The following is a 23853-nucleotide window of genomic DNA, read 5'->3' as shown; positions in this document are numbered from 1 at the left end:
CTCCAGTAAATTATGCCTCAGCTTCACCCATCTGCTTCCCAGCTGACACTTCCTGAAATAAATTAATCAAGCCTATTCAATAATAGCCCTCTTTCTGTAAGGTCTCTTGTCGATTCACACCTTTGCGAGATGTTTCTCTCCCCTCTCGGGGCTGCAGCGAGCCCCTGGACAGTGGCTGGAGCGACAGTCAGCCATCCTTTATCCCCAGCCCCTCTGCTTGTAGCTGCACAAGAGGATTTGTCCCCAGCTCCCCTGCAGACCCTGGTACCCTCACGGACCCTGCCCCGGCTCTGTTCAGGAGCACGGCCATCCAGCTCTGGAGTAGGGGCTGCCCGTCCGGGTGCCAGCGTCTGTCTTGCCCATGTTGCTTTCAGTCTTATTTCCTTTCTCCTTTTGTCTCCTGGGAGATTTCTAGAGCCTCCACTCACTTCCCCTCCTGAAGATGAATGAAAAGCAAATATAACCAGGCCACAGGGATATCCAAATGATCTCTGCACCGTCACCCCATGACACGGGGCTCACGGAGCACTCGAGCTCATGCAGGTGGGAATCTCATTTCCCTGCCTGCTTCCCTCCCCTGCCTGCAGGGACGGGGCTTCTGGGGGACGGGAACACTGGCTGAGCTGTGGTGGGGGAACTACAGTTACTCTGCAGAAGTAAACTAGAATTTGCATTTCATGCTGCCCCTGAGCTGTTCGCAGATTGAGGAGCCGGTGCTGGGGAGCCGTGGCTTCTCCTCTCCCTGTGAGAACCCTGCAGGGGCACCGGGGTGGGACTGGGGTGTTGTGGGAAGCCACGATGCCCAGGACAGCCCCCCTGGGTAACACCGGTCCCCCAAGACACCGGAGACCAAGACAGTGCATACGGTGCCATGCATGCGCAGACTGCATGCGGGGAGGAGAAGGTGGTGGGCTGGGTTTCTCGGCAGACAGATGGCTACGTTTTTAACCAGAGGGAGGGTGGGGGCATTTCATATTTTTGACGTTTCAGATCAATTTATTTCTAGGTTACATAAACTACAGATATTGAGAGGAATCACACAGTGTAGCGAAGAGAAGCGAGGGAAGACAAGGAGAGAACAGAACCAGAGTGTATAACGAGGTGTGACAATTTCTAATTCCTGAAGAGTCAAGAAACTTGCACTAAAATAAGAGTGAGCAGACATCCTATTTTAAATGTTCAGTACCGATCGGATGGACGTGAGCTGCTGCGTGGGGAATCCTGTGTCAACACTGCACACGAATACGACTTCATAGAGCAGGAGCTGAAGATACAGTCCCATCACCATCCGTGAACTCGCAAAGACTTTGCACATAATAAAGCATCAATATGGACTCTGCCTCCTGGACAGAACCAGCCTGGCTGGTCAGGTCAGCGTGCACCACTGAGCTCTACACACACAGCTTTGCCAATCCGCCACGGCTCGTGATCCCAGGGAAACCCAGCAGCTACTTCCCACACAGCCATGCCCCCTCCTGGCTTCCCAAAGCCAATTCCCCTACCAGCATCGTTGTTCCTACCATACCCTGCTCCTCAAACATGACAAATGGCGATTAGGTGTATATTCTCCATGATGAGAAAACCCAAGAGCACTTCACAGCCACCAAACAGTGTGCACCCTCTAGAGACTCCTACCTGGGACACGGACTCCGTGCAAAGGGTTAGAAAGCGCCATCCCAATCTCAGTCATCCCGTACCTCTCCAGCAACGTGTGCCCAGTGATGCTCTTCCACTTCTCCAGGACAGGCACAGGCAGGGCTGCTGAGCCTGACACCATTAACCTGCACAAGGAAACCCCATATAAGAAAGTATCCAAGATCACCTTTGCTCCAGGGAATTTGCAGTCTTAACGCAGGGTTACATAAAGCCTGCTCCTACGTAAAACCTTAAGACAGAAGCCCCAAAAGCCTTTTAACCGCTACCGAGGATGCTCCTCACATACAGAAGATTCTCTGTCTGATATAGGTTTTAAGTTAAGATGGGACGGCCTCCTAAGAGAGATACTGCAGTACAAACTTGGCTTGCAGGACAGAGTCCTTAGTCTTGTGTTATGTAGAGTGACACACATAATGAGCATGCAGACCCCTTCTGGCTTTACCATGCAAGAGTGGCTCATAATTAAATAACGTCACCCTGGTTCTTGTCAAAAAGACACTAAAGCACAACAATCAGCCCTGCAAAGAGGTGATGCTGAAAAGAAACCTCGGCAGATCCACTGTGGGGACAGGCAGCCACCAGCAGCCCCTGCCCAGGGAGGCATTGCTCACCTACCTGATGTTCTCCTGGCAAAAGGCATGCACAAAATCCTGGACTTGTGGCTGAGAGAAATGCTTGTCGTAATACTCTATCAGCTTGGCATAGATAGTGGGCACTGCCATGAAGACACTGACACGGGGAGCTTGGGAGCTTAGTAACTTCTTCCAAACCTAGAAAGGAACATACACACGTAAAAATACACCTCAATATAAAGTGTAGAGAGAAACGATCGCCAGCGCTGTCATGCTAACTCCTCAGCACCTTTGAAGAGCTTCACAAGTGAGGGTTCTGCAAACACTTCATGGGGCAGTGAGCCCCACCACCGCTCCTTCATACGGTGCAAGGGGAAACTGAGGTACAGGAATGCAACAGACTTGTCCAAAGCAAAGCCACCCTGGGTTGCTCACAAACAGTCATACCTCTGCTATCTAAGGCTTCTGGAAAGTACAAACAACTGGAAGCCTGTTCCATGCACCTCATCCACATCCAGAACAACAGCTCCCAACCCTCATCATGCCCCTTATTGCCCAAAGCACAATATTCAACACTCTTATCCCACCAGTGGATCGCCCACCTGCTTTCACTCTCAATGAGCACAAGATGATGGAAATGGCATTTTTTAGTATTGTCATGTTACAGCCAAGAATTTGCTCAAGAAGACATAAGCTTGTGGCAGAATCAGTTAATTCTCTTATCATGCACAGCTCTTCAAAGGCTACACAAAGCCACCACCTTTTCAAAGCATGGGAGCTCTTCTTTGGAAAGACACTAAGCCACATCTGAAGAATGCAATACACACGTAGGAGCCCAGAGACTCGAACCTTTGAGGGAGAAACGCTTTTAAGACAGATGGCAGGGCTGGGAAGAGAGATATCACGCACTGGAATTGGGAGTGAGACTCCACTGCAGTGGAAATGGTCATCTTCTGGTGAGCAGGTGCAGAAAGATGTGCCCCAGCGAGCTCAGATCAGCCAGCAGAAACCACAGGTAAAACAGCTGCAGCCAGGAGACAGCAGCTAGCCAGGAAGGCAGCTTCACCAACCATTCTCTTCCCAAGAGGAACGGTCCCTGCGGGACAGACGTTCTTCAGCTGCAACGCCTGCTAACCTGTGGGAACTACAAATGGAGGCAAATTCCAGGACCCAGCTCTGCTGGGGGGATGAAGACCAAGCGACCCCCGGCTGCTGCCCTGGCTGAGCAGCCCCACCTGGGAGCAGTCAGCAACGGGTAGGAGCCATAAATACTGCAAGTGGGCCCATTCCTCCCACACCTTGCCACTCTTCCCCCTAGGTAAGCTCTTCCCAAGACAGGAATGATCCAAAGCCATCAATAAATAACAGGCTACGGTGACGGCCGCCTCTTTCCTTTCGCTCCGGTCCCTGCCCCGTTGTTGACAAATGTATTTCCTAACAGCTCCTGACAACGTGCACCGCCTCTCCCCTCCCTGCCCGCGCACGCTCAGCTGCACACAGGCGCGTGCGACGGTGAAAAAAAGCAGGAATTGATTGAAGGTGAACAAGTGATTCTCCTTCATGCTGTCACTCTGCCCCCTTCCCCTCTGTCCTGCCTGCTCGGGCTCCATTTCATTACTTTCTACTTCGCTGCGTCCGCGCTGCCTCCCCCCATGTCTCTCACTCCACTGCTTCAGAACAATCAGCTCCTAAAAAAACCCTACCAGCACCATGTTGTTATTCTTAATAGAGCAGGACACATCCAACAAAGGCACCGTCCCACCAAACAGAAGGGGAGTTCACGCTGCCTCCCAGCCCAGAGATGGTCCTCGATGGGGTGAGACAAATGCACAAGGTGGAAACCCCCTGGTCACCTTGGGAGCTGGGACATGAGCGCTGCAAGATCCCCTCGGCATCAGGGAAAGCAGAGGAGGAACATGACTTGCCCGGACTGATGGGTGACATGCACGGAGAGGGAACACCACACTCCCTTGCGGAAACCCCACCTACCAGCATGATCCCCTAAAATGAGCCAGAATAGGCAAAACTGCATTTAGAAGGATCTAACCCCTACCATACTCCTCCCAGCCTCTTTCCCCAAAGATCTTTTTCTCTTCAGCCCCCCAATATCTTTCCCATTGGAGGCAGCAGGATGGAGAAGGATGCCTCCAAAGCCAGGGGCTGAATGCACGGACCTGCTCTCCTCAGCCGGGTGCTCCCAAGAGCCATTGCCTTGGGCAGGGAGAGATGGGCGATGGCAAGCAGGGATCAGGACTGTGCCGGAAGAATTGAAGGGAGACAGATGCTCGGGGCTGCTCAGTCCTTGCTGTGTGACTTTTTTTTTTTTTTTTTTTGCCTTCACAAGTCCAGAGCAGCTGCGGGGAGCGCAGGCAGACTTCCAGTCTGGCCACGCAGCAGAGTTATTTTCACATGGATTTGGATGTGAAAAAAAAAAACAACCAAAACCGTCATTCCAAAACACAGCAGATCTCTCTTTCACCCTAGAGTCCCCTGTCCTCACACGCCTGCTCAGCTCCTGCCCTAGATAAAATCCTCCCTACCACCGCTCCAGCCATGGGAGCAGCTTTTTCTGTGTCAGTCTGACTCGCCCCAGCAACAGCCCCTTTCCTGAAGATAAGCAGCTGCCTTTGGATTTGTGCCACCAGCTGCCGGGGTGATCTGCTGACAGCCAAACATCTCCACCTGCTCTGCTCCTGCTCAGCCAAATCTGGATCCTACCCATGTGTTTTAACGGTACTAAGCACCGAGCCATGGTACAAAGCTGGCAGCCCCAAGCCCTCCGCAGACCCCGAGCTGCCCGGAGGGCTTGTCGCTGCCCAGCCAGCTGTAACAGCTATTTCTGTTTTATAACTATAACTTCACGGTTTGAGAGAAGGATCTGGGAAAGTCTCGTTACCTGGGACTAATCAATCAATCCCGGGGCTTGGGCAGGCTCATAGCAAGAGGCCAGCTTCGCCCTTCCAGCGCACGGCATCCTCCAACACCGTCAGGCTTAGAGCAGCACAATCCATCTCCCCCTCTGCTATCCCATGTGTCACCGTCACCACATCAATACCCTGTGGACAGGGTATCGGCAGCCCATCATTTCATTTTATTTTGCTCACCTGATACCTCAGGACTCCAAGTGCTTTTAAAAAGCCACGGATTCTGGAAGTAAACATGGCACTGCATGCCAGGGCTGCCGGACTTTGCACCAAGTGCTCACCGGACACAAGGGAAGCAGCAGTCTTCTGATGCAAGATGTTCAGGAGGTGGACCAAGATTACTTTTAAGATAAACAAGGGCTTAGAAACAAAAAGTTTCTAGCTGCAAGAAGGCAAGAGTGGGAACAGCTTCCTATCAGCAATAACGGCAGTGAAAGCCCAGGGCAGCCTTACAGGACAGGGCTGCCTGAGCCAGCAAAGAAGTGGAAGACCTTCTGTTCCCAAGAGCCTTCCCATCAGTCTGACATTCCTGATTTTCTTCCCCTCCCACTCCACAAAAGCATATCTGGGCAATTCCATGGGCTGGCCAGTGGGATTTTGCCATCAGTAAATGGAAAAAAAAAAAAAAGAGAAAATTACACCAGTGGGTACAAAACAACCCCAGGGAGACACAGCTGTAAGATTTTTCCCACGTGTTTCTTCCAGCACACAGATGGCATGACGGTGACTGAGGATGGAGGAACATGCAAGCCGCTCCAAAAGATGGTCCTTCCATACAACAGCCTTCCCAACCAGCCTCCAGATCTGCTAGAGATGCCTGAAGCAAGAGATGCAAACACAGAGGAGAAAAGGCAGTAACTTTGTTTTTTCCCTTTACAAAGGCCTCACCTTCAGAGGGAGATGTGCAATGCTGTAAACCAGACAGAAAACACCGAATCTATCAACATCGGGGCATCTTCTAATGCAAAAAAAAAAAGAAGAGAAGGTGGCAACAACCATTTGTATGCTAAATCTTGCAAGATTTTGCCTGATACAGGACTCCCAAAACCAGCCAGAAGAGATGCGGGCAAAAATGCCTAAAAGCTGAAAAGAAAGCGAATATCAGCATGGATTTTCCCACCAGCCCACAAACAGATAACAGACAGCCCGTGCTGCTGCCTCTATTGACGGATACAACAGCTCCTCTCTTCTATAAAATTATTGTATCATTTTCAGTTGTTATTGAATTTTTTTTAAACCTTTTCAAAAGTAACAATACCCCTAATGCAAGGTTAAATCATTCCTTTACTTCCCTTTTGATCAGGGAGATGGTTTTGTGTTTTGCATCGATCGCTGCCGCGCGGGTAGCACCGCCGGCGAGGAAAGGGCTGCCTGCAATTTCCAGAGCATCTGCGAGAGCAACAGGCAGCGACGCAACTGCAGCCGAACCAGCTCCTCGTTTGGCGAGACCCCGCGCCTAATGCCGAGGATAGAAAGCTCCCGTAACTCTACGGAAGCACCGAAGGGATGGCAGGACCACGCACCCACATCCGACGTCGGTTTATCCCTGCCAAAGGCAGATGGGCACGACATGAGATGGGAGAGCATCAAGGGGAGCTCTGCTCTCTGCTAAGGACCGAGCCGCAGACGCTTCGTGAGCAATGTGCAGAGAGAGAAACATCCTTCTCTTCAAAGGGAAATTGGGCCCTTGGTGGCTTCGTCTCATGTTTGTTATAACCCCAAACTGTTTGCGCTCTGCACGACTCTGGTTTTAATCATTTATTCATCAGTGCAGCTTGATGGCCCCTCTGCATTCCAGGCTGAAGCTTTTAAACCCTTCCTATGCTGTAGGCATACTGAAAGGAGCAAGTGCTTTCCCTGGGACCTGGTAATATAAGTAAATATGACAGGCTCTGGTTCCGTTTTTTATATTTCCCCACACACATCAAAAGACATTACTCCGTAACAGATGCTGAGGACAGACGGCAGATCTGGGGAGACGGGAAGAAAAACTCTAACTTTTTAAAGCCAGGTCTGCGAGAAGTAATCAAACATAATCCATTCACTAGTGACCTGCTCCTCCCTGCACCAACTCCTCTGTGAGTCTGAAATAAAATTACTCCTTTGAAGCCTCCCATTAATGGATGAAAAGACAATTGCCTTTCTCCAGCTGAAACTGGATGGGAGACACAATCCCCAGCACACTACAAGCAGCATCTTAGCCGTACTTGGTTATTGGAGATCAGACTCCTCTGCTTGGATTTACTTTTCTTTTAAAAATAAACTAAAAGAGCTGCCCAGAGTGATGTTTGCAGAAGTGACAGATCCAGGAGAGAGGCTCACTGCAGCGCACGCTTCTCCTTCCCGGAGGCAACCCTGACTGCCAAGCCATAGATCTCCCTGCACGGCCCAGCGAAGGTATAAAGCATCAGCACCCAGCCTCAGCCCAGCCTGGTTCGCACAGATAACAGCAGCAGCAAGGACAAACTGTTTGCTCACAGATGTAGCACAGGCTGCCGGTCTTCACGAGGAAGTCAGGGGTGTAACCATATGATGCAGCAGCAACCCCGGAGCAACACCTCACACGCAAAACCTCGACGAGCATCAGGTCTGCGGCACCCACGGGTGACAGCGTGCTTGCAGCACATGAGGGGAATTAGTCCCAAATCACACACTAGCTTTGGGTACTCATCATTCCCATCAGGACAAACGCCTAGAAAGAAGGGTCCAAATAAAACTAACAATTTTGATGGCTTTGCGTGTGATATTGTAAAACTGGGTATGCGTTTTAGAGGGCTTGATCCTTGGAGGCACCTTAAGGCAGACATGCAGTAACACTGGCACCAAAACAGCAGCTCCTTTTGGAACTTTAGGGCAATAAATCTGCATCTTGGCATATTTATCATGGAAGCAGTTGCAGGGCACAGACAGCGTTGTCATTCTGCAGGCAGCACACCACAGCTCGAAACCTGCCCAAGCAGAGCCAAGCGGTCAGCACACACCACAACTAGGTCACACAGAGTTGAGATTTCTATAATCTTCCCCCATCACTCATCAGAGCAAATTTTTTTCCTTCATGTTTTTGAACACTTTCATTTCCCCTCCTGCACTTAAGGCTGAAAGACCTCCTGGGATCCAATCTCACATTTATCAATGCAAAGAGCTGACAGGGAGCCTTTTGCTATTAGAACCTCTTTCCCTTAAGGCGAGATGAGAGGTGGTCCAAAAGCAAAGACAAGCAGGTCCCATCGTTCAAACTCAGAGTGGACCCACATCAGCCGAAAGCTTCAGCAGAAGATCCTGCAAAGCAGACACTGACCTCAGGACTCGCTCCGGAAGGCCACAGGCTGCCCGGCACAGCCGGGTCCCAGTCCAGAACAGGGCCATCGATGTACAACTGTCATGGCAAGAGCGCCGGCACGGAGGATGCCTGGCTTCCCCTGGGTCTGTCTCTCCAGACTCGCTGGCATTTCCATCGAGTAACAGTCACACCACAGGGTGTGCTCAGCCTTAGCAGCCGTCACTGAATCGATGCTGGGAAGGGAGATGGAGAGAGGGAGTCACTGGGGAATGGATGCTCTAGTGTCTGCTTGGTGCAAACCCCAATGCTGTCAGAGGCCTTTAAAAAAAAGCACTTGCTCATGGGCTTTCTCTGATGCCCAGTAAGGAGAAGGCTGACCTTGCACTCCTTCCTTAAGCAGAGGCATTAATCTCTTCTCCTCTGGCTACCAATCTGCACAAAAACTGTACAAATCCAGCATCTTTAAAATTGGTACTCCTGCGTAAGAAAAAAAGGCAGGCATTTCAAACAGGTTCAGAAGCAGCTGAGAAATGCTGGCTGCCTGCAAACAGGAACAGTGCAGCTGGAGAAGTAAACTCAGCTTGGAAGCAAGTTATGATGGGAGAATCGGATAGGGATGCTTAGGCTGCAGCTCGCTCTGGCTGCTAAGGAGGTTTATGCCCTCACAGTTCTCACCCTTATTTGAAAAAAACAAAAAACCAAACATCATCATCATCATCAGAGCCACCCTTGCCCCACACAGCTGCTGGGAGGAATGCGCTTTCAGGCTCACTGCTGTTCTCCTGCCTGCTCCAAGTCCACGTGCCCGCAGCAGCGCTGAAACATCTCCCCCCGCAGCCAGCGCTGCCATTCCCGAGCACCAGCAGCACGCCCGGGAGCACGGGGTGCTGCTCCCACAGTCTGACAGCCTCCAGGCAGCAGCCCGAGAAGGGCTCCCCGTGGAGACGTGCTGCACCCCAAGGAGTACACGCACCAGAGGACTCCGCATGCCACATACGAGGGGACTGTAATGCTGGAAATTAAGGGTCCATTTATAAACCCTTTATTAATAAATGATTAATAGATGCGGCCATATTTTTTAATAACTTACAATAAAGAGATGCTACAAAAAGCTTAAGCAAGACAGTCTTAACAGATGGTGCTATAAAGTGAATTATAACATGTACAGTAGCTAGTGCAAAGTAATGGATGTCCTCATTTAATAAAAAGAATCTGATTTTATGCAGCAACTTTCACGCTTGAGGCATCTCAATACACTTTAATGAGCCCTTGTGGCCTCAGCAATAGCTTGCATGCAGCCGCAGACATCAGATGCTGTTTTAGTAAGAGAGTGGATGTTGGTCAGGACACTGGGGTTACTCCACAGTCTTGATTTTTAACCTTTCCTTGGACAGCTACCAAAAGCAGATGGAAGGGGCTGAAAGATGCCACCTCCTAACACTGCACTGCAGGGAACGACAAGCAAGCCTTGGTCAAGGGCTTGAAACATCTTCTAACTAAGGAAAAAAAGAGCATTATTACCACCACTGAAACCAGACTGGCATCTGTATCCACGACTATAAGGCACGCCGCAAATTATGTAATTTAATAAACACTGTAATAATAAAGTATTTATTTTCTATAATGAAGTGTTAGTGATTAGAAACCAAACACACATTGGGCATGCTGCTGCGGTTCTCTTGAACCCTTGCCAGTATCACTCAAGGCTAAATATGTCTGCAGCAGGTTGAGAGTAAGTTCCTAGCCTTGTTTTGATCAGCCTGTCAAGTGTTTTAGCTGCCATTCGAGTTTCCTTATATCACACTATAATTGCCTGCTTTCTCAAGGTGCAGCGAAGGAAAAAAGCACACAGCAAAACTCAGGCTCCTTTTGCAAAATCCTCCATTGAAACTCCGCTGCTTTTCTGAAAGCTGATTTCAGTAGCAAAGGGCATTTTGTAAACAGCTGGTGAAAATAGACTGGAACTGAAAGGCAGCTTGCATTAAACTCCACAAGAAAGCCTTATTTACCCTCATGTGCTTTCTTTGTAGTGTCGATCAAACCACTTTCAGCTCCCAGGGGAGGCCCTCGGAAAAATAAAAGGAATAAAAAAAACAGAAAAGCAAATGACGTCCTTCAGAGCCCAAATGCACCTGAGAGCCCTCAGAACAGCGCTCGCTGCGGCAGGCACGCTTGCCACGCCGACCCCCCTGCCCAAGTTCAAGCTCCAGGGTCAAGGGGACACCCTCCAGCACTGTCCCCACTTGCCCTTGGTTGTCAAGTCTGGGGGAGAGCTTTGATCAGAGAAGGCAGGCGGGGTGTCCCGCTCCCCGGCACCTGAACCCATCCTTCAACGTCAGCTCATTGATTTGCAGATGTCAGGAGAGAGCAGAGAGAAAAAACACAAGGATATAAGGGACAATCAATCACCGGTGGCACAGGACGTGGAGAAACGCGCCCTCCAGAGGGCTTGGCTTTGCTTCCAGGCTGCCAGCACACTCTTCCGCCACCTCACCAGCAACACCAGGGCTGGTCACGCTCTGAGCCCCGGCTTTGGTGGGGGACACATCCCTACTGCACCCTGAGCTTTTGGAGTGACACCCTAAACATGGGGGAAGACAATTTGGCAGTGACTGTTGAGGAGACAGCACCGGCTACAGCTGCCAGGGGACCTTCCTGCCTTTTATCACAGCATCCTACCTATTTACCCTGGAAATGCAAATGCAGAGCTGCCCCTCTGGGATTCTGGGGCTGTTCCCCCCCAAAGGATCACTGCTCAGGCAGCAACCAGGTGTTCAGGTGCCAGGGCCATCTCGACACAAGAAAGGAAGCGTGCGTTTTCTGTGGTTGCTTCTCTGAGAAGCAGAAATAAGCAACAAAGAATCACACAGTCCTGCAGTCGCTCGGAACAGAGCCCGGGCTCGCCCTCGCCTGACAGCAGCACAGTCAAAGGCTTCTGGGCGTATCCCACACCTATGCACTTTGTCCTTTCGGTGTGACGAGGCCGCCCAGCATATGAATAAATACAAACAGGTAAAGCAGCCTGTTTAGTTACAAAGCACAGGCTTGACAGGCTCTTTTCACTTTCCCAGGGAGTTCTGCACCGACAACACACATTTCCTTTCTGCTCTGAGGTGGCACCAGCACCTGCAAACCCAATTGCCCCCTTAACAGTGACACTGCAGACTCCAACGTCTCTCACACCACCCACAACACTGGGAGACGTAGATGAACAGTGCTGGATCCCAGGGGCCGGTAACTGTAGAAACTGTTCTACCTTACTGTTGGTTGCCCTCTTTCCAGTCCCTTTTCTCCCTCTCTTTAGGTCGGCTGCCTGCCACTGCAGCAAGGAACAAAAGAGAAGCAGAGCACTGGGACTGGCGTTTCCTGTCTCGGCTAGAAAACAACATTATAAGCGTGTCTCTACTGCATTCAAGTAAGGTTTCCCTCCTGCCACCTTTCCTGCAAGGCTGCAAGAAGCTCTCGATTTGCAAGCTCTCTCATATCACCGAGTCTAAACCGACAGATCTGTTAACACGTGCTTCTCCGCAGAGGAAGAGCAATGTTTCCATGCAAGTGATGAGTACCAATATTTCTCTTACCTGGGCTGCAAGAAACTCTAAAGCCTGTGTTCTGTCATGTAATGTAATACAAAACACCGAGGACATAGGATTAGAAGGGGAAAATGCAAGCTACTAAAAATGAAATATCTGACAAGCAGCATAGCTTCAAGCAGCACACCGCTAACATGCAAGAGAAAAATCCCGTATTTCCACCTTTCTTGGTACTAGAAAATAAACAACCCGTATTCTGGGTGTAGATGCTCTTAGTGGGTACTTAGAAGGGCCCACCTCCAGCCAGAGACCCTCAACATCACGAGGAGGGGCAGTGTAGCGTTACGGTTACATACGTCACACTTAAACAAGTCGTAGCCTCCAGAAGAGCATGCTTACCCCAGATTGAGTGTCCAACCGAAAGCATTTTTTTTTAACAGACACTTTGTGAATGGCATGCAGCCCGTGGCTAAAGAGGCTGGAATTCTTTAAGAACTTATTTCCAAAGTTGCTCTAATTACAATGCATAGGGTCTTGCTGCTGAATTTCAAAGACAACGTGCAATCCCTCCAGGCTTACCATCTGTGCGCTGAATTCGGGTAACATGATGCACGTCGCTCCCACCCAGAGAGGACAGAGGAGCTTATTGATCACCCCGTGGACGTGATGTAAAGGCAGCACGTGCAGAATAACATCCTCCTTCTTCCACTCCCATTTTTCAACCAGCCCTGTGGTCTGCAGAAGAAAACAGACAACCCAGCGTTAGGGCAGGAGGAAAGACCCTCACTGCTTGAAAAAACCCGAGGTATCCAGGCCCCAGATCGCCTGGGCACAGCTGGCAGCAGAAATCCCAGACCTCCTGGAACGATGCCTGGGCACAAAAATCTTTCCTTTAGGGTCAGCACGAACAAAATTCCCACCACAACAGTAGAATACAAGGGGAACACCCTCTGCATCTTGTCAGGACGTGTCTTCATATATATCAGCAAAGTCCTTCCTCATTACTGAGAAATAGCCAACAACGATTTTTAAGTAGGACCTACAAAATTATTAGCCTGCTGCTGCACATGCAGAGTTGGCAGAAACAGTAATCAAAAAACTAGTCTTCCCAGAACTCTGTTGACATAGTTTGGACACCGATGACATTGGGCTTTTAGCACCTGTAAGGGATAGTCAGTAGGAGCAGAAAATCCCTGTCTGATAAACAGAAAGCAGGCTTCGTGTTAGTAAAAAAAAAATATTAACGTATCAAGCTTCTAAAATACTCTGCTACAAAGGGATAATTATCTAAAGCGTTAGACCTCAGGCTTCTGGGTGAACAATGCCCTTCAGAGCCCAGCACTGGCAACTGGAAAGCTTATTTCCAGCCATCTAAAAATAAAAAAAGCATTTGAACAGTGGAATTTAGTCATGTCATTCACAGCCCTCTTCCACAGGGCAGGGAGCAGGTTTTAGACTTTCTGCAAGCCAGCGCAAAAGATGGGGACTGCTCAGGCCACCTCCCAAATGATCGGCATATTTGTAAGGGAACAGATTCTTTGCCCAATATAGCCAAGCCCTGGCTCTATCCATCAAGGCTTTCATACCACTCCCGACATTGCAGTATCTGAGCACCCAGAACAACGTAAGCTCTCGGAGGCGTCCGTAAGGCACGATGTATTCCCTGCCCTTTTTCCCTAATGGCATGAGTCTATCTGTTGCAGGCAGTGATAACCAACCGGTGAGGTAGTCAGCAGGCTCATTCAAACTTTTAATTCCTTTTGGCTCAGAGAGCTAATGGATTTTTTACCTTGGGGATATATAGCTGAATAATGCACAGACTTCACACTGTACTGTACTGGGCTGGGCTAAGTTATATTCCAATTAGAGGCAAAGATTCTTTCCTAGTCACAGTGAAGCAAAGCAAACTGCAAAGAAAGAGGTCTTTTTACAGCAGGTCTCATCCCCTCTGCTTTTCAGAAAAGCAGGGAGAAGAGTCCACCTGCTCTTGGCTGCAGCTGCAGCACAGCAACACCAGAAGGACAAGGTTTAGAGCCTCAAACATTCTTCGCTGTATTCACCTTAAAAGCGTTGAGGACTTACAGCCCCACAGCTCTGTGTAGGAATTTGGTTGTGGTAAGGTGTGTTGTGCTTTGGGGTTTGCAGCCCCAAATCACCTCTGAAGGTGCCAAGACCTCTCTAACTTGGCAGGAGCTTTGCAGAGGGAAAGCAGCACTCACCACGGCTTGCACGTTCTCATGGGTGCTGAGGACACCTTTTGGTCTTCCCGTTGTCCCACTAGTGTAGATTATCATGGCTCCTCTGTCTTTCCATGAGGAGCAGGTCGTCAAGGGACCCTCTTCCACTGCTGCATGACTTGCGGATCCATCACTATGAGACCCAAGAAGCGGCAGAACCGGGACTCCCAGCTTCTCGGCGCTGGGGGCTATCTTCCCCACATATTCCTCTGCTGCGATGACTAGAGCGCTCTGCGAATCCTGAATCACGTACTCCAGTTCCTGCACAGGGTGCTTCTTGTAAAGGGGCACTGCTATGCCCCCACTCATCCAGGAAGCCCACTGGGCCACCACATACGAGGCATCATTGGGACACAAAAACGAGATCCTCTCTTCCTTCAAGTCCCTGCTGGAGCACGCCAGAGCTCTACAGATCTCCTGGGACAAGCGTAGACTCTGGCTGAGAAGATCCCTGTAAGTGTGCTCACCATTTTTGTCAACGATGGCAATTTTATCACCGAAAGCCAAAGCCCTAGTGAAGACAGGGGTAACGTCACTGCTGTAGGCTGCCCGTGAGGTTTGCAGACCCCTGCGGGCACAGCCAGACCTCTTCTGCCCACACAACCCCCATCTGCAATGGTGCAAGTCCCGGACGAGACATCGAAGGGGCCGGCTCACTTGGGGGAAGAGCAGGGAGACCAGCATCCTGCCAGCACCGCTTGTTTTGAAGTGATTCTGTAGAAAGCAATTATAGGAACAGATAAGTGTGTGCAGCGATTACCCAGGGGTTTATTCCCACAAAGGAAAAGTGGCAGCCTTCATTTGAATAATACCCACTGTATTATTAATGTTTATGCTTCAGACTGCTGCATCCCCAGTGTGCTAGGCCCTGCGTGGATGGAACAGGAGACAGAGACCCTTCCCTACGCAGCCTCCGCGTCCCTAAAAACCAGTCTAACTTAAATTATGAAATAGTTTTTATCGATCAGTAATATTAGGACACTGAGTAGTGGCTACTTGAGGTGCCGTTCTAACTCAGTGGGACCAGCATTTAAAGAAATCAAAGACAACAGTACCTAGCTCTCAATTTGCAGTTTCCACCGCTTTGGTAAACCATTGCCTTGCTCTGTGCTTCGAGTTAGGCAGCATGGAGCTAAACACAAAATCCAAGCCTCCTCAGGTTCAGCCCAGTGAAGGACTGTTTCCTGTGTGAGCTCTCCTTCAAGCAATAGCACATCTAAGTACAAGAAAGTGCCCAAACCCTCCCACCTAACAGGTCATCCATCACAAACACTGCTTCAGCTCAAAAGCTTTCTTACGTGAGAGACCAAGTGGTTAACAGCTCCCAAACAGCCAAAGGCAGCAGGAGCCCTTCCCACAGCAAGCAGCTGATTTTCCCAGCAAACAGCAGCAGGGAAGCGCAGCCCCGCACACGCTGGCCTGTGGGTTTGTTACTTCTGAAAGTACCAACGTGGCAGCACCCGGAGCCGGGCAGAGCATCGGGACAAGCTCAGCCATGGCACCAGGGCTCCACCTGGGCAGCCAGAGCTTGGTCTGAGCCCAGCTCAACCATCACCCAGGCCTGGCCGCTCCACCACAGCAGTGATACGATGCACAGGGGCATTTCAAGAAGGAAAACCTCCAAAAGGGAAGGGGGAGGCATACCAGCACCATTAAAGGCTTTACAGGAAGATCAGGGGCTGGCACAAACGTCGCACATTCTGCCTTTGGGCTTAGACAGCACGATGACATCAACCTATCCGCTCATGGGAGAAGTTAGCAAAAAAGCTTTTGTGGTAACTGGTAAGAAGTGCCTGAAGTTTGCTCTTCACTCCTTTTTTCATCATCCTCTCCCTTTCAAAGGGAAAGATCTGTGTAATAGTATCAGACACTGCTTGGAGCATCCCACTGAAGGGAAAAAGTTAACGCACAGTGCGAAATCCCGTAAGAATATAATGGGGAGACAGGACAATAGGAACGCTTTGCAAGGGAGACGCTGGTACCCCAGAGATGAGAGGAAAAAGTGATAAATTGAGAGGACTGAGGAGATGTCTCAGAAGAATCCTGACCCCCCTCCTGCACAGACCCTGGAGCTCTGGCTGGAAGCTCAGCAAGAACAAGCACCCTCCCCATACAGAGACCGTCACCGAGGCCAACAGGGCAGCAGAGAGGAAAGAACAGGGCTGTGGCGGAAAAAAAGGGCTTTACTGCACGGCCTAATGGCTGCTGTTAAACACCACCACTGAAGTATCCCCAGAGAGACACTATGGCAAGGGGAGATAGCCAAAGGACGACAACTTCTCACTCTGTAAGAGTATGTGTGACACTTCCTTGATGCTGGCAATAATGACTGCATTTTTTATAAAATTCTTTATAAATGCCTATTAGTGGAACGGCTCAACTCAAATAGTCTCCCAGCTCAGCTTCCCACCATGGGGAGGAGCTGAAGCAAAAAGGATCCAGAGAACTGGCAGCTGCTCAGGGACGAGCTGCACACAGCTTAACCCAGCTCAGGCTGCTCAGACACGTCCCCGGGCAGCACCCGCTGACAGCGGCAAGTGTTTATTTTTGCCTAGATGTAGCTGTGAGCCCTACAGACTCTCCCATCCACCTTCAGAGCATTTCTCCAGCCAGACATTGGCTTTGCACATATTTTCTTTTGCATATCGACCTCAATTTCTGCTTCTGCAAAAGAAACTTGTGATTTAGTGCGGAAACATCTGGGAGGGGGAGAGGCTTTAAACCCAGACCGTGGTAACCATGTGCACTCATGACATATACCATCACGATGGAAAAAAAACAAAACAGGTCATGACAAAGCTCGCATGACATCTTTCCATTTCTCTGTAGAGACTAAAATATAAAATAAAGAGAAAACACCATCCGTAACCAAAACCAAATCACCTCCTCCTAACCTGCGCCCCGGGCCGGCTCGCTGGCGAGATGTTAACGCCCCAGACATTAAGAGGGGCATTAATTGGAAGCGACCGTTTGCCAGGATCATGCCGTGCTCCAGGCCAGCGCAGCTAAGTGCTCTTGGCTTACTCACTGTTCCTCATACGGCTCCGGAGCAGGTGTTAGCTGCTGCTTCAGAACAGCCGCTTCCAAAAATTACATTATCCCCTTTTCACCACAGCGCCAGTCCAGATTTAATGGAACAATAAACAGCAGCACCTTTAGCCAGGCCTGGGCATTTATGGACTTCAGAGAAGTAGTGTTGACTGGGTGTGTGCAGACTTACGGACACTCGGGATAAGGCGAAGTAACACCAGGGGCTGTGTCCTTTATCTGCTGTTGCTCAGGGATAACTGGTAACACAAGCTCTGGCAGAGCATAGCTGAATATGAAGTTTGTCGCCGGCGGCCTTGGGCAGAAGATCATGGCAGCGCAGCAGATGAGTCTGTGCTGCCTCGAAAGAGAAGGCTCAACCCCCACCCTCCGAGGGCTAAAGTAAGAAATGAAAGCGGCTGGGGAGCTCGCACCAGCTCCCGGCATAGCAAAATGCCACAAAGCACGGTGGAGCGGGAAGCTGTGAGGCTGAACCGCTGCAGACCCCACGCCCTGCGTCTCTCCCGAGAAAGATGGGCTTTATTCTTCTTCCATCACCTCCTCCCTCCAGCTCTCTGCCCCTCACCCTACTCACATGAAACCACAGAGCAGCAGCAGGAAAATCCTTCACCCCGTAATTTCCGAGCTACAGAGGCCCAGAACGGGCCTCACCAGGCCGGAGCCGAGGCCCAGCACTGCCACACGCCGACAGCACCAGCGGCCCCTCACGTCCCGGCAGCGGGGGCCGGTGTGAAGCCCCGCAGGGGCCGGAGCCGGGGCCGGCCCGGAGTCACGGCCGAGCCTCGCCGCCCGCCCCAGCGCCGCTCGTGCGCAGCCTGACGGGAGGGGACGTTTATTACATTTTGATTAAAGCCACCGTGAATCGCGGCACCGGCCGGCGACACCACCACCCTCCCCTCCCCCGCGCCCGGCGGCGACACGCCCCCGCCACAGGCCCCGCAGGCCAGCGGGTCCCGCAGGGAAGGAGAGCCGGGCCCAAGGGCACCGGCCCACGGCTCGCCCCGGCTTACGGGACAGGCTGGGCCCGGTCCGGGTCCCCGCGCCCCGCTGCCGCCTCCCGCAGCCCCGGCGGGGCCTCACCTGGCGGCGGCGGCACCGCGCACCGGGGGACCGGTCCGCCCGCGAACGGGCTCCGGCGGAAACGCGGCGCCGCGGCCCGCACGTTCCGCGCGCGAACGTTCCCCCCCTCCCCACCCCGCACCCGTTTTATGGGGAATCGGCCCCAAACCGCCCACTGGGGGCGGGGCTCGTCGCGCCGCGGGGTCGGCGTCCCCCGCTGGCGTCGCAGCGTGCCTCTGATGTCACTGCAGCCCCCTGCCGCGTCACCATGGCGCCCTCTGATGTCACGGCAGGCGTCCATGATGTCACGGAGCCGCAGCCCTGCCCGGGGGTGCCGGGGCCCGCGTGCCCTGTCAGCGGGATCTCGGGGTGGCAGAGGAATGGCCTGGGCCCCTGCGCGGAGCCTGGCCCCAGGGCACCTCCTGGGGGGGACAGATGTCCCAGGGACACACAGACACCCCAGGGACACACAGACACCCCCAGGGACGCACAGACATCCCGGGGATGCACAGACATCCCGGGGACGCACAGACATCCCGGGGACAGGCAGACATCTTGGGGACACACAGACACCCGCATGGACACGCAGACATCCCGGGGACACACAGACATCTTGGGGACACACAGACACCCGCATGGACACACAGCCATCCAGGGACACACAGACATCTTGGGGACACACAGACACCCGCATGGACACACAGCCATCCAGGGACACACAGCCATCCTGGGGACACAGAGAGGTCGCCATGGTGGCACACGGTGGCTGAGCTGGAGCTGCCGGCAGCGGCAGCGCCGCGTTCCCCTCCTGCCCCTCCTGCCGTAGCCAGCACCCCCGGCCAGGCTGGGGCGAAGCCCCTCGCAGGGCTTGGGCAGGGGCTCGGCACGGGACAGCCGGGCAGCACCGACCTCCACCGCAGCCTCGTGGCGCCGAGCGGAAACCCAACCCGGTTTATTATTTTTAGCCGGTCCCGCTGCAGATTTGCATTCGCTGCTGCAGCGACGGGGGACACGTGGGGACGGCCGGACCCTCTCCCGGCAGCTCGCCGGCACGGCCTGGCGCGCGGCCGGGGGCACCCGTGGGCGACGGGCACGGGGGTGCAGCCAGGGCGGGACGGCGCGGGACTCCCCACGCCGCCCCGCCGGCCTCGGCGCCGGGACGCTGCCGGTCCAGCCGCGGCACGGGCAGCGGGGCAGCGCCTCGCGCAGAGGCGCGCGGCCCTTGCCGCCGTGCAAGCCACCGCGTTCCGGGCCCTTCTCCGGCGGCACGCGTCCCGGCGCTGTCCCCTCCCGGGCCCCGCAGCCCGTTCCTCTGCTGGAGCCTTGTTTTTCCGGCTGTGCGTGGCGGGGCGTGCAGTGGGGAGGCCGGGGTGACCCCCACCCACCTCCCTCAGGTGCGTTTCCACCCGGGGCTGGCAGCCGGCAGCCCAGCGAGGCGCAGCGGGGCCGGGAGCGGAAGCGGGGACAGGAGCCCGGCCTCGGGCAGAGCTCGGCCACAGCGGGGTGTGCACCCACCAGCCCTGCGCCAGCCGTGCTGCACGGCACCCCGGCGCACGCCTCGCCGTTGCACCCCTCCTCGTGGCACGGCTCCCCGTTTCATGCCTCCCCATAGCACGGCTCCCTCCCCATAGCACGGCTCCCTCCCCATGGCACGGCTCCTTCCCCATAGCACGGCTCCCTCCCCATTGCACAGCTCCCTCCCCATAGCACGGCTCCCCATTGCACAGCTCCCTCCCCATAGCACGGCTCCCCATTGCACAGCTCCCTCCCCATAGCACGGCTCCCTCCCCATAGCACGGCTCCCCATTGCACAACTCCCTCCCTGTTGCGCAGTTCCCTGTCGCGCGGCTCTCCGTTGCATGGCTCCCTCCTACGCTGCACGGTTCCCCGTTGCAAGGCTCCCTCCCCGTCGCACAGCTCCCCGTGGCAAGGCTCCCTCCCTGTTGTACAGCACCCTCCCCGTTGCACAGCTCCCCAGTGCATGGCTGTTGCACAGCTCTCTCCCCATTGCACGGCGGTTGCACGGCTCTCCGTTGCACGCCTCCCCATTCCACATCTGTTGCACAGCTCCCCCTTTCACTCCTCCCCAATGCACTGTCGTTGCACGGCTCCCTCCCAGTTGCACGGCGGTTGCACGGCTCCCCATTGCACGTCTGTTGCATGGCTCCCCGTTTCACGCCTCCCCAATGCACGGCCGTTGCACGGCTCCCTCCCAGTTGCACAGCTGTTGCACGCCTCCCCATTGCACAGCCGTTGCACGGCTCCCTCCCAGTTGCACGGCTGTTGCACGGCTCCCTGTTGCACTCCTCCCCATTGCACGCCTCCCCGTTGCACGTCTGTTGCACGGCTCCCTCCCAGTTGCACAGCTGTTGCACAGCTCCCTGTTGCACTCCTCCCCATTGCACGGCCGTTGCACGTTTCCCTCCCAGTTGCACGGCTGTTGCATGGCTCCCTGTTGCACGTCTCCCCGTTGCACACCTCCCCATTGCACGGCTGTTGCACGGCTCCCTCCCAGTTGCACGGCTGTTGCACAGCTCCCTGTTGCACGCCTCCCCATTGCACGGCCGTTGCACGGCTCCCTCCCAGTTGCACGGCTCCCTCCCAGTTGCATGGCTGTTGCACAGCTCCCTGTTGCACGTCTCCCCATTGCACGCCTCCCCATTGCACAGCCGTTGCACGGCTCCCTCCCAGTTGCACGGCTGTTGCAGGGCTCCCCATTTCACTCCTCCCCATTGCATGGCCGTTGCACGCCTCCCCGTTGCACGTCTGTTGCACGGCTCCCTCCCAGTTGCACGGCTGTTGCACAGCTGTTGCACTCCTCCCCGTTGCATGGCCGTTGCATGGCTCCCTCCCAGTTGCACGGCTGTTGCACGCCTCCCCATTGCACGCCTCCCCATTGCACGGCCATTGCACGGCTCCCTCCCAGTTGCACGGCTGTTGCACAGCTGTTGCACTCCTCCCCGTTGCATGGCTCCCTCCCAGTTGCACGGCTGTTGCACGCCTCCCCATTGCACGCCTCCCCATTGCACGGCCGTTGCACGGCTCCCTCCCAGTTGCACGGCTGTTGCACGGCTGTTGCACGCCTCCCCCTTGCACGCCTCCCCCATGCAGGGCTGCAGCAGGAGGGACCCATCGCACCCGGCAGCTCCGGGCCGGCCCCCAGCCCCAGCGGGCACCCATCTCCCCGCCGGAGGGTCCGGCACGCCCCGTGCCCACGTGCCCTGCAGATGTGCCCGGCTCCTGCCACCGCCGCCTTCGTGCTCCTTTTCGCGCTTGCCGTCTGTCACCGGCCTCCCCCGGTCCCCACAGGCCGCAGGGATTCACCCCCCCGGGGGGGAGCGGGGGCGCGTGCCCGCAGCGGGGTCTCTGACGGCAGCGGGGTGCCATCGTCCCTGCGGTGGTCCAGGGGTTGGCGGGGACAGGGCGCGTGGGGTGGGGACGGGGCTGCGAGAGCCGCCCGTGCGTGCGCCGGGCAGGATGCTCCTCTGCGACTGCGTGGCCCCTCCGGCTTGTGCAGGGACCCCCACCCTGGGGCGGCGACGGGGCCGCGCTCCCCCCGACCGTGGCGGGCCGCCGGGCCAGCTGGCCGCGTGCGCAGCAGATGTCCACCCCGAGCCACCCTCTGCCGCTCCGTCCCCCGGCACCCGGTGCCCACCGGCCATCTGGAGTCGGCCACGGCCCCGGAGACGACGCTCAGCCCTGGCTGCGAGCAGCACCCGGCCACCGCCGTCCATCCCGGGGGCTGCCGGGGCCACGCGCCGCTCCCCGGGGCCGGGAGGGCGAGGGCTGCTCCCCGGCAGTGCCGAGCCAGCCCCGGCCATCGCCGCTGCTGGGGGAGCCGGTTACGATTTATTCAGCGGTGGCAGCGCCGGCTTGCGTTTGGCTGCACGGGGAGGGACGCGCGGTACCGGGCCCCCTTCTCCGTATCGGGGTGGCGGAGAGGAAGGTCGGTCCGGATGTGCCACCACAGCTGGGAGCAAAAGACCCGTTGCCCGCGGCCGTCACGGAGCAGCCGGGCACCGCAAAAGCCGAGACCCGGGCGCGCCGCAGCCCTGCCCGCCCGCAGACCCCCCTGGCCCCGGGCTCACGGGGCTGCTGCAATGGTCCCCAGGGCAGCGGGGTGTCCCCGGGCTGCCACCGTGGTTCCTCACCTCCCTCCCAGCCAGGTGCGAGCCCCGCAGCCCGCGCCGGCAGGAGGGTTTTCCGCTTGCTCCCCCCCACCTTACGCAGCTCGCTGATTAATTATGGATCCAGCAGAAAGCTTTTATTACATTAGAGTTTACTTGTGGCAACATCCGTATTTATTAAAAAAAAAAAAAAAAAAAAAAAAGGAAAGTAATTACTACGGTGGTGTAAACACTGCAAGCGCTGCTGGGTTATGGGGACCTTAATGCTCAGGGCAAGCGCCGCGGCTGCCGGCAGCTCCAGCCCGGTGCTTCGTGGTGGGATGGGATGGGGGCACCGGGGGCTGCCGCCTCGGCGCTGCTTGGGTTGAGGACGGAGCACGGCGAGGGGGGAGCCCCTCCGTCCTCGCTGGGACACCCCGAGGCCGCGGGCACCGTGTCCCCAGCCCCGTCGTGCCCCAGCCCAAGCAGGGGACGGAGCCAGAGCCCGTGCCGGGGTCCCCGACTGCCGCCGAGGAGGGAGCAGTAAACAAGGTGGAGCGAAACATTTGATCTCCATCCATCTGCCGGTGCCTGATCTCCCGCCCGCGGCCCTCGTGCCTCCTCACCTCCCGGCCCCCCTCATCTGCTCCCCGCCGGCCGGCGGAGGGTCCGAGGCGGGGCTGCCGGTCGCGCTCCCCGCCACACGCCGCACGGCATCGGCGCAACCGGGAGGCTGCTGCTGGGCTGGCAGGGCCATATGGTGGGAGAAACCAGATTAAGCGTCCCCGTTTGGGGGTTTAACCCCTGTGCTGCTGCTGCAGTGGGAGGGCACGAGCCAGGGGACAGGCTCCCGCTACCGTCCCCCCGCGCCTGCGTCCTGCCCGGCACAAGTATCCGCTGCCGGAGCCACCGCCCGTGCCGGGGCGGCAGGGGACGGGTCTGTCCCCAGGGGCTCGCAGGGGACGCGATTGCCATCGGGACTCCCCGGGGACGGGAGCAGCTCGGAGACGCTCGGCGTGAAGCGGAGCTGTAAGTGCCTCCCGCGTCACGTGGCGAGGATAAGTGCAAAATAGCCCTATTATGATAATTGTGTGAAATTATGATTGATGGAGATTAGCTGCTTATTTGAGGAAATGGCAGGCGCACGTGTGACACGGGCAGGCCGGGGGACGGCCACCGGCGGATGGGGGGTGCGGGCAGAGGGGCACGCCGGGACGGCTCCTGGGGCTCTTCCTATGGCGTGGACCCTCGCCGCCGTGCCGGGAGCTGCCGCGTCCCTGGCCGGTGGCTCTTGGACTGGCACGTGCCACCGCATGGGGACACCACGGCAGGAGTCTGGGATGGGGCCGGGGTGACTCATGCACGGCCCCCTCCTGCCCCGTAGAAGGGTCCTGGTGGCTCCCGCCAACCCCCATTAAACGCATCCCTGATTAGGGGT

The 23853-nt window shown here is 55.2% G+C and overlaps 1 protein-coding gene across 4 annotated transcripts in view; it reads right to left on the bottom strand.

The window, feature by feature from the left end:
• ACSF3 (acyl-CoA synthetase family member 3) overlaps positions 1-18351 on the bottom strand; it is a 67230-nt gene extending 48879 nt beyond the window's left edge. For 2 of the 4 annotated variants that reach the window (XM_075511097.1, XM_075511098.1), the window contains exons 1-5: positions 17825-18324; positions 14185-14916; positions 12545-12700; positions 2272-2426; positions 1636-1781 (exon numbers count right to left, since the gene is read on the bottom strand). In XM_075511097.1, coding sequence (XP_075367212.1) covers positions 1636-1781; positions 2272-2426; positions 12545-12700; positions 14185-14886 — 1159 coding nt within the window. In that variant the 5' untranslated portion in view covers positions 14887-14916; positions 17825-18324. The other 2 variants (XM_075511096.1, XM_075511095.1) reach the window with 2 other exon arrangements.
• Between the last annotated feature and the right edge of the window lie 5502 nt (positions 18352-23853).

The sequence above is a fragment of the Mycteria americana genome, chromosome 8 (genome assembly GCF_035582795.1).
Source record: "Mycteria americana isolate JAX WOST 10 ecotype Jacksonville Zoo and Gardens chromosome 8, USCA_MyAme_1.0, whole genome shotgun sequence".
In the NCBI taxonomy this organism is placed as follows: domain Eukaryota; kingdom Metazoa; phylum Chordata; class Aves; order Ciconiiformes; family Ciconiidae; genus Mycteria; species Mycteria americana.
Note: the sequence above shows the minus strand (reverse complement) of the source record. Positions and strands in the feature narration are given on the sequence as shown.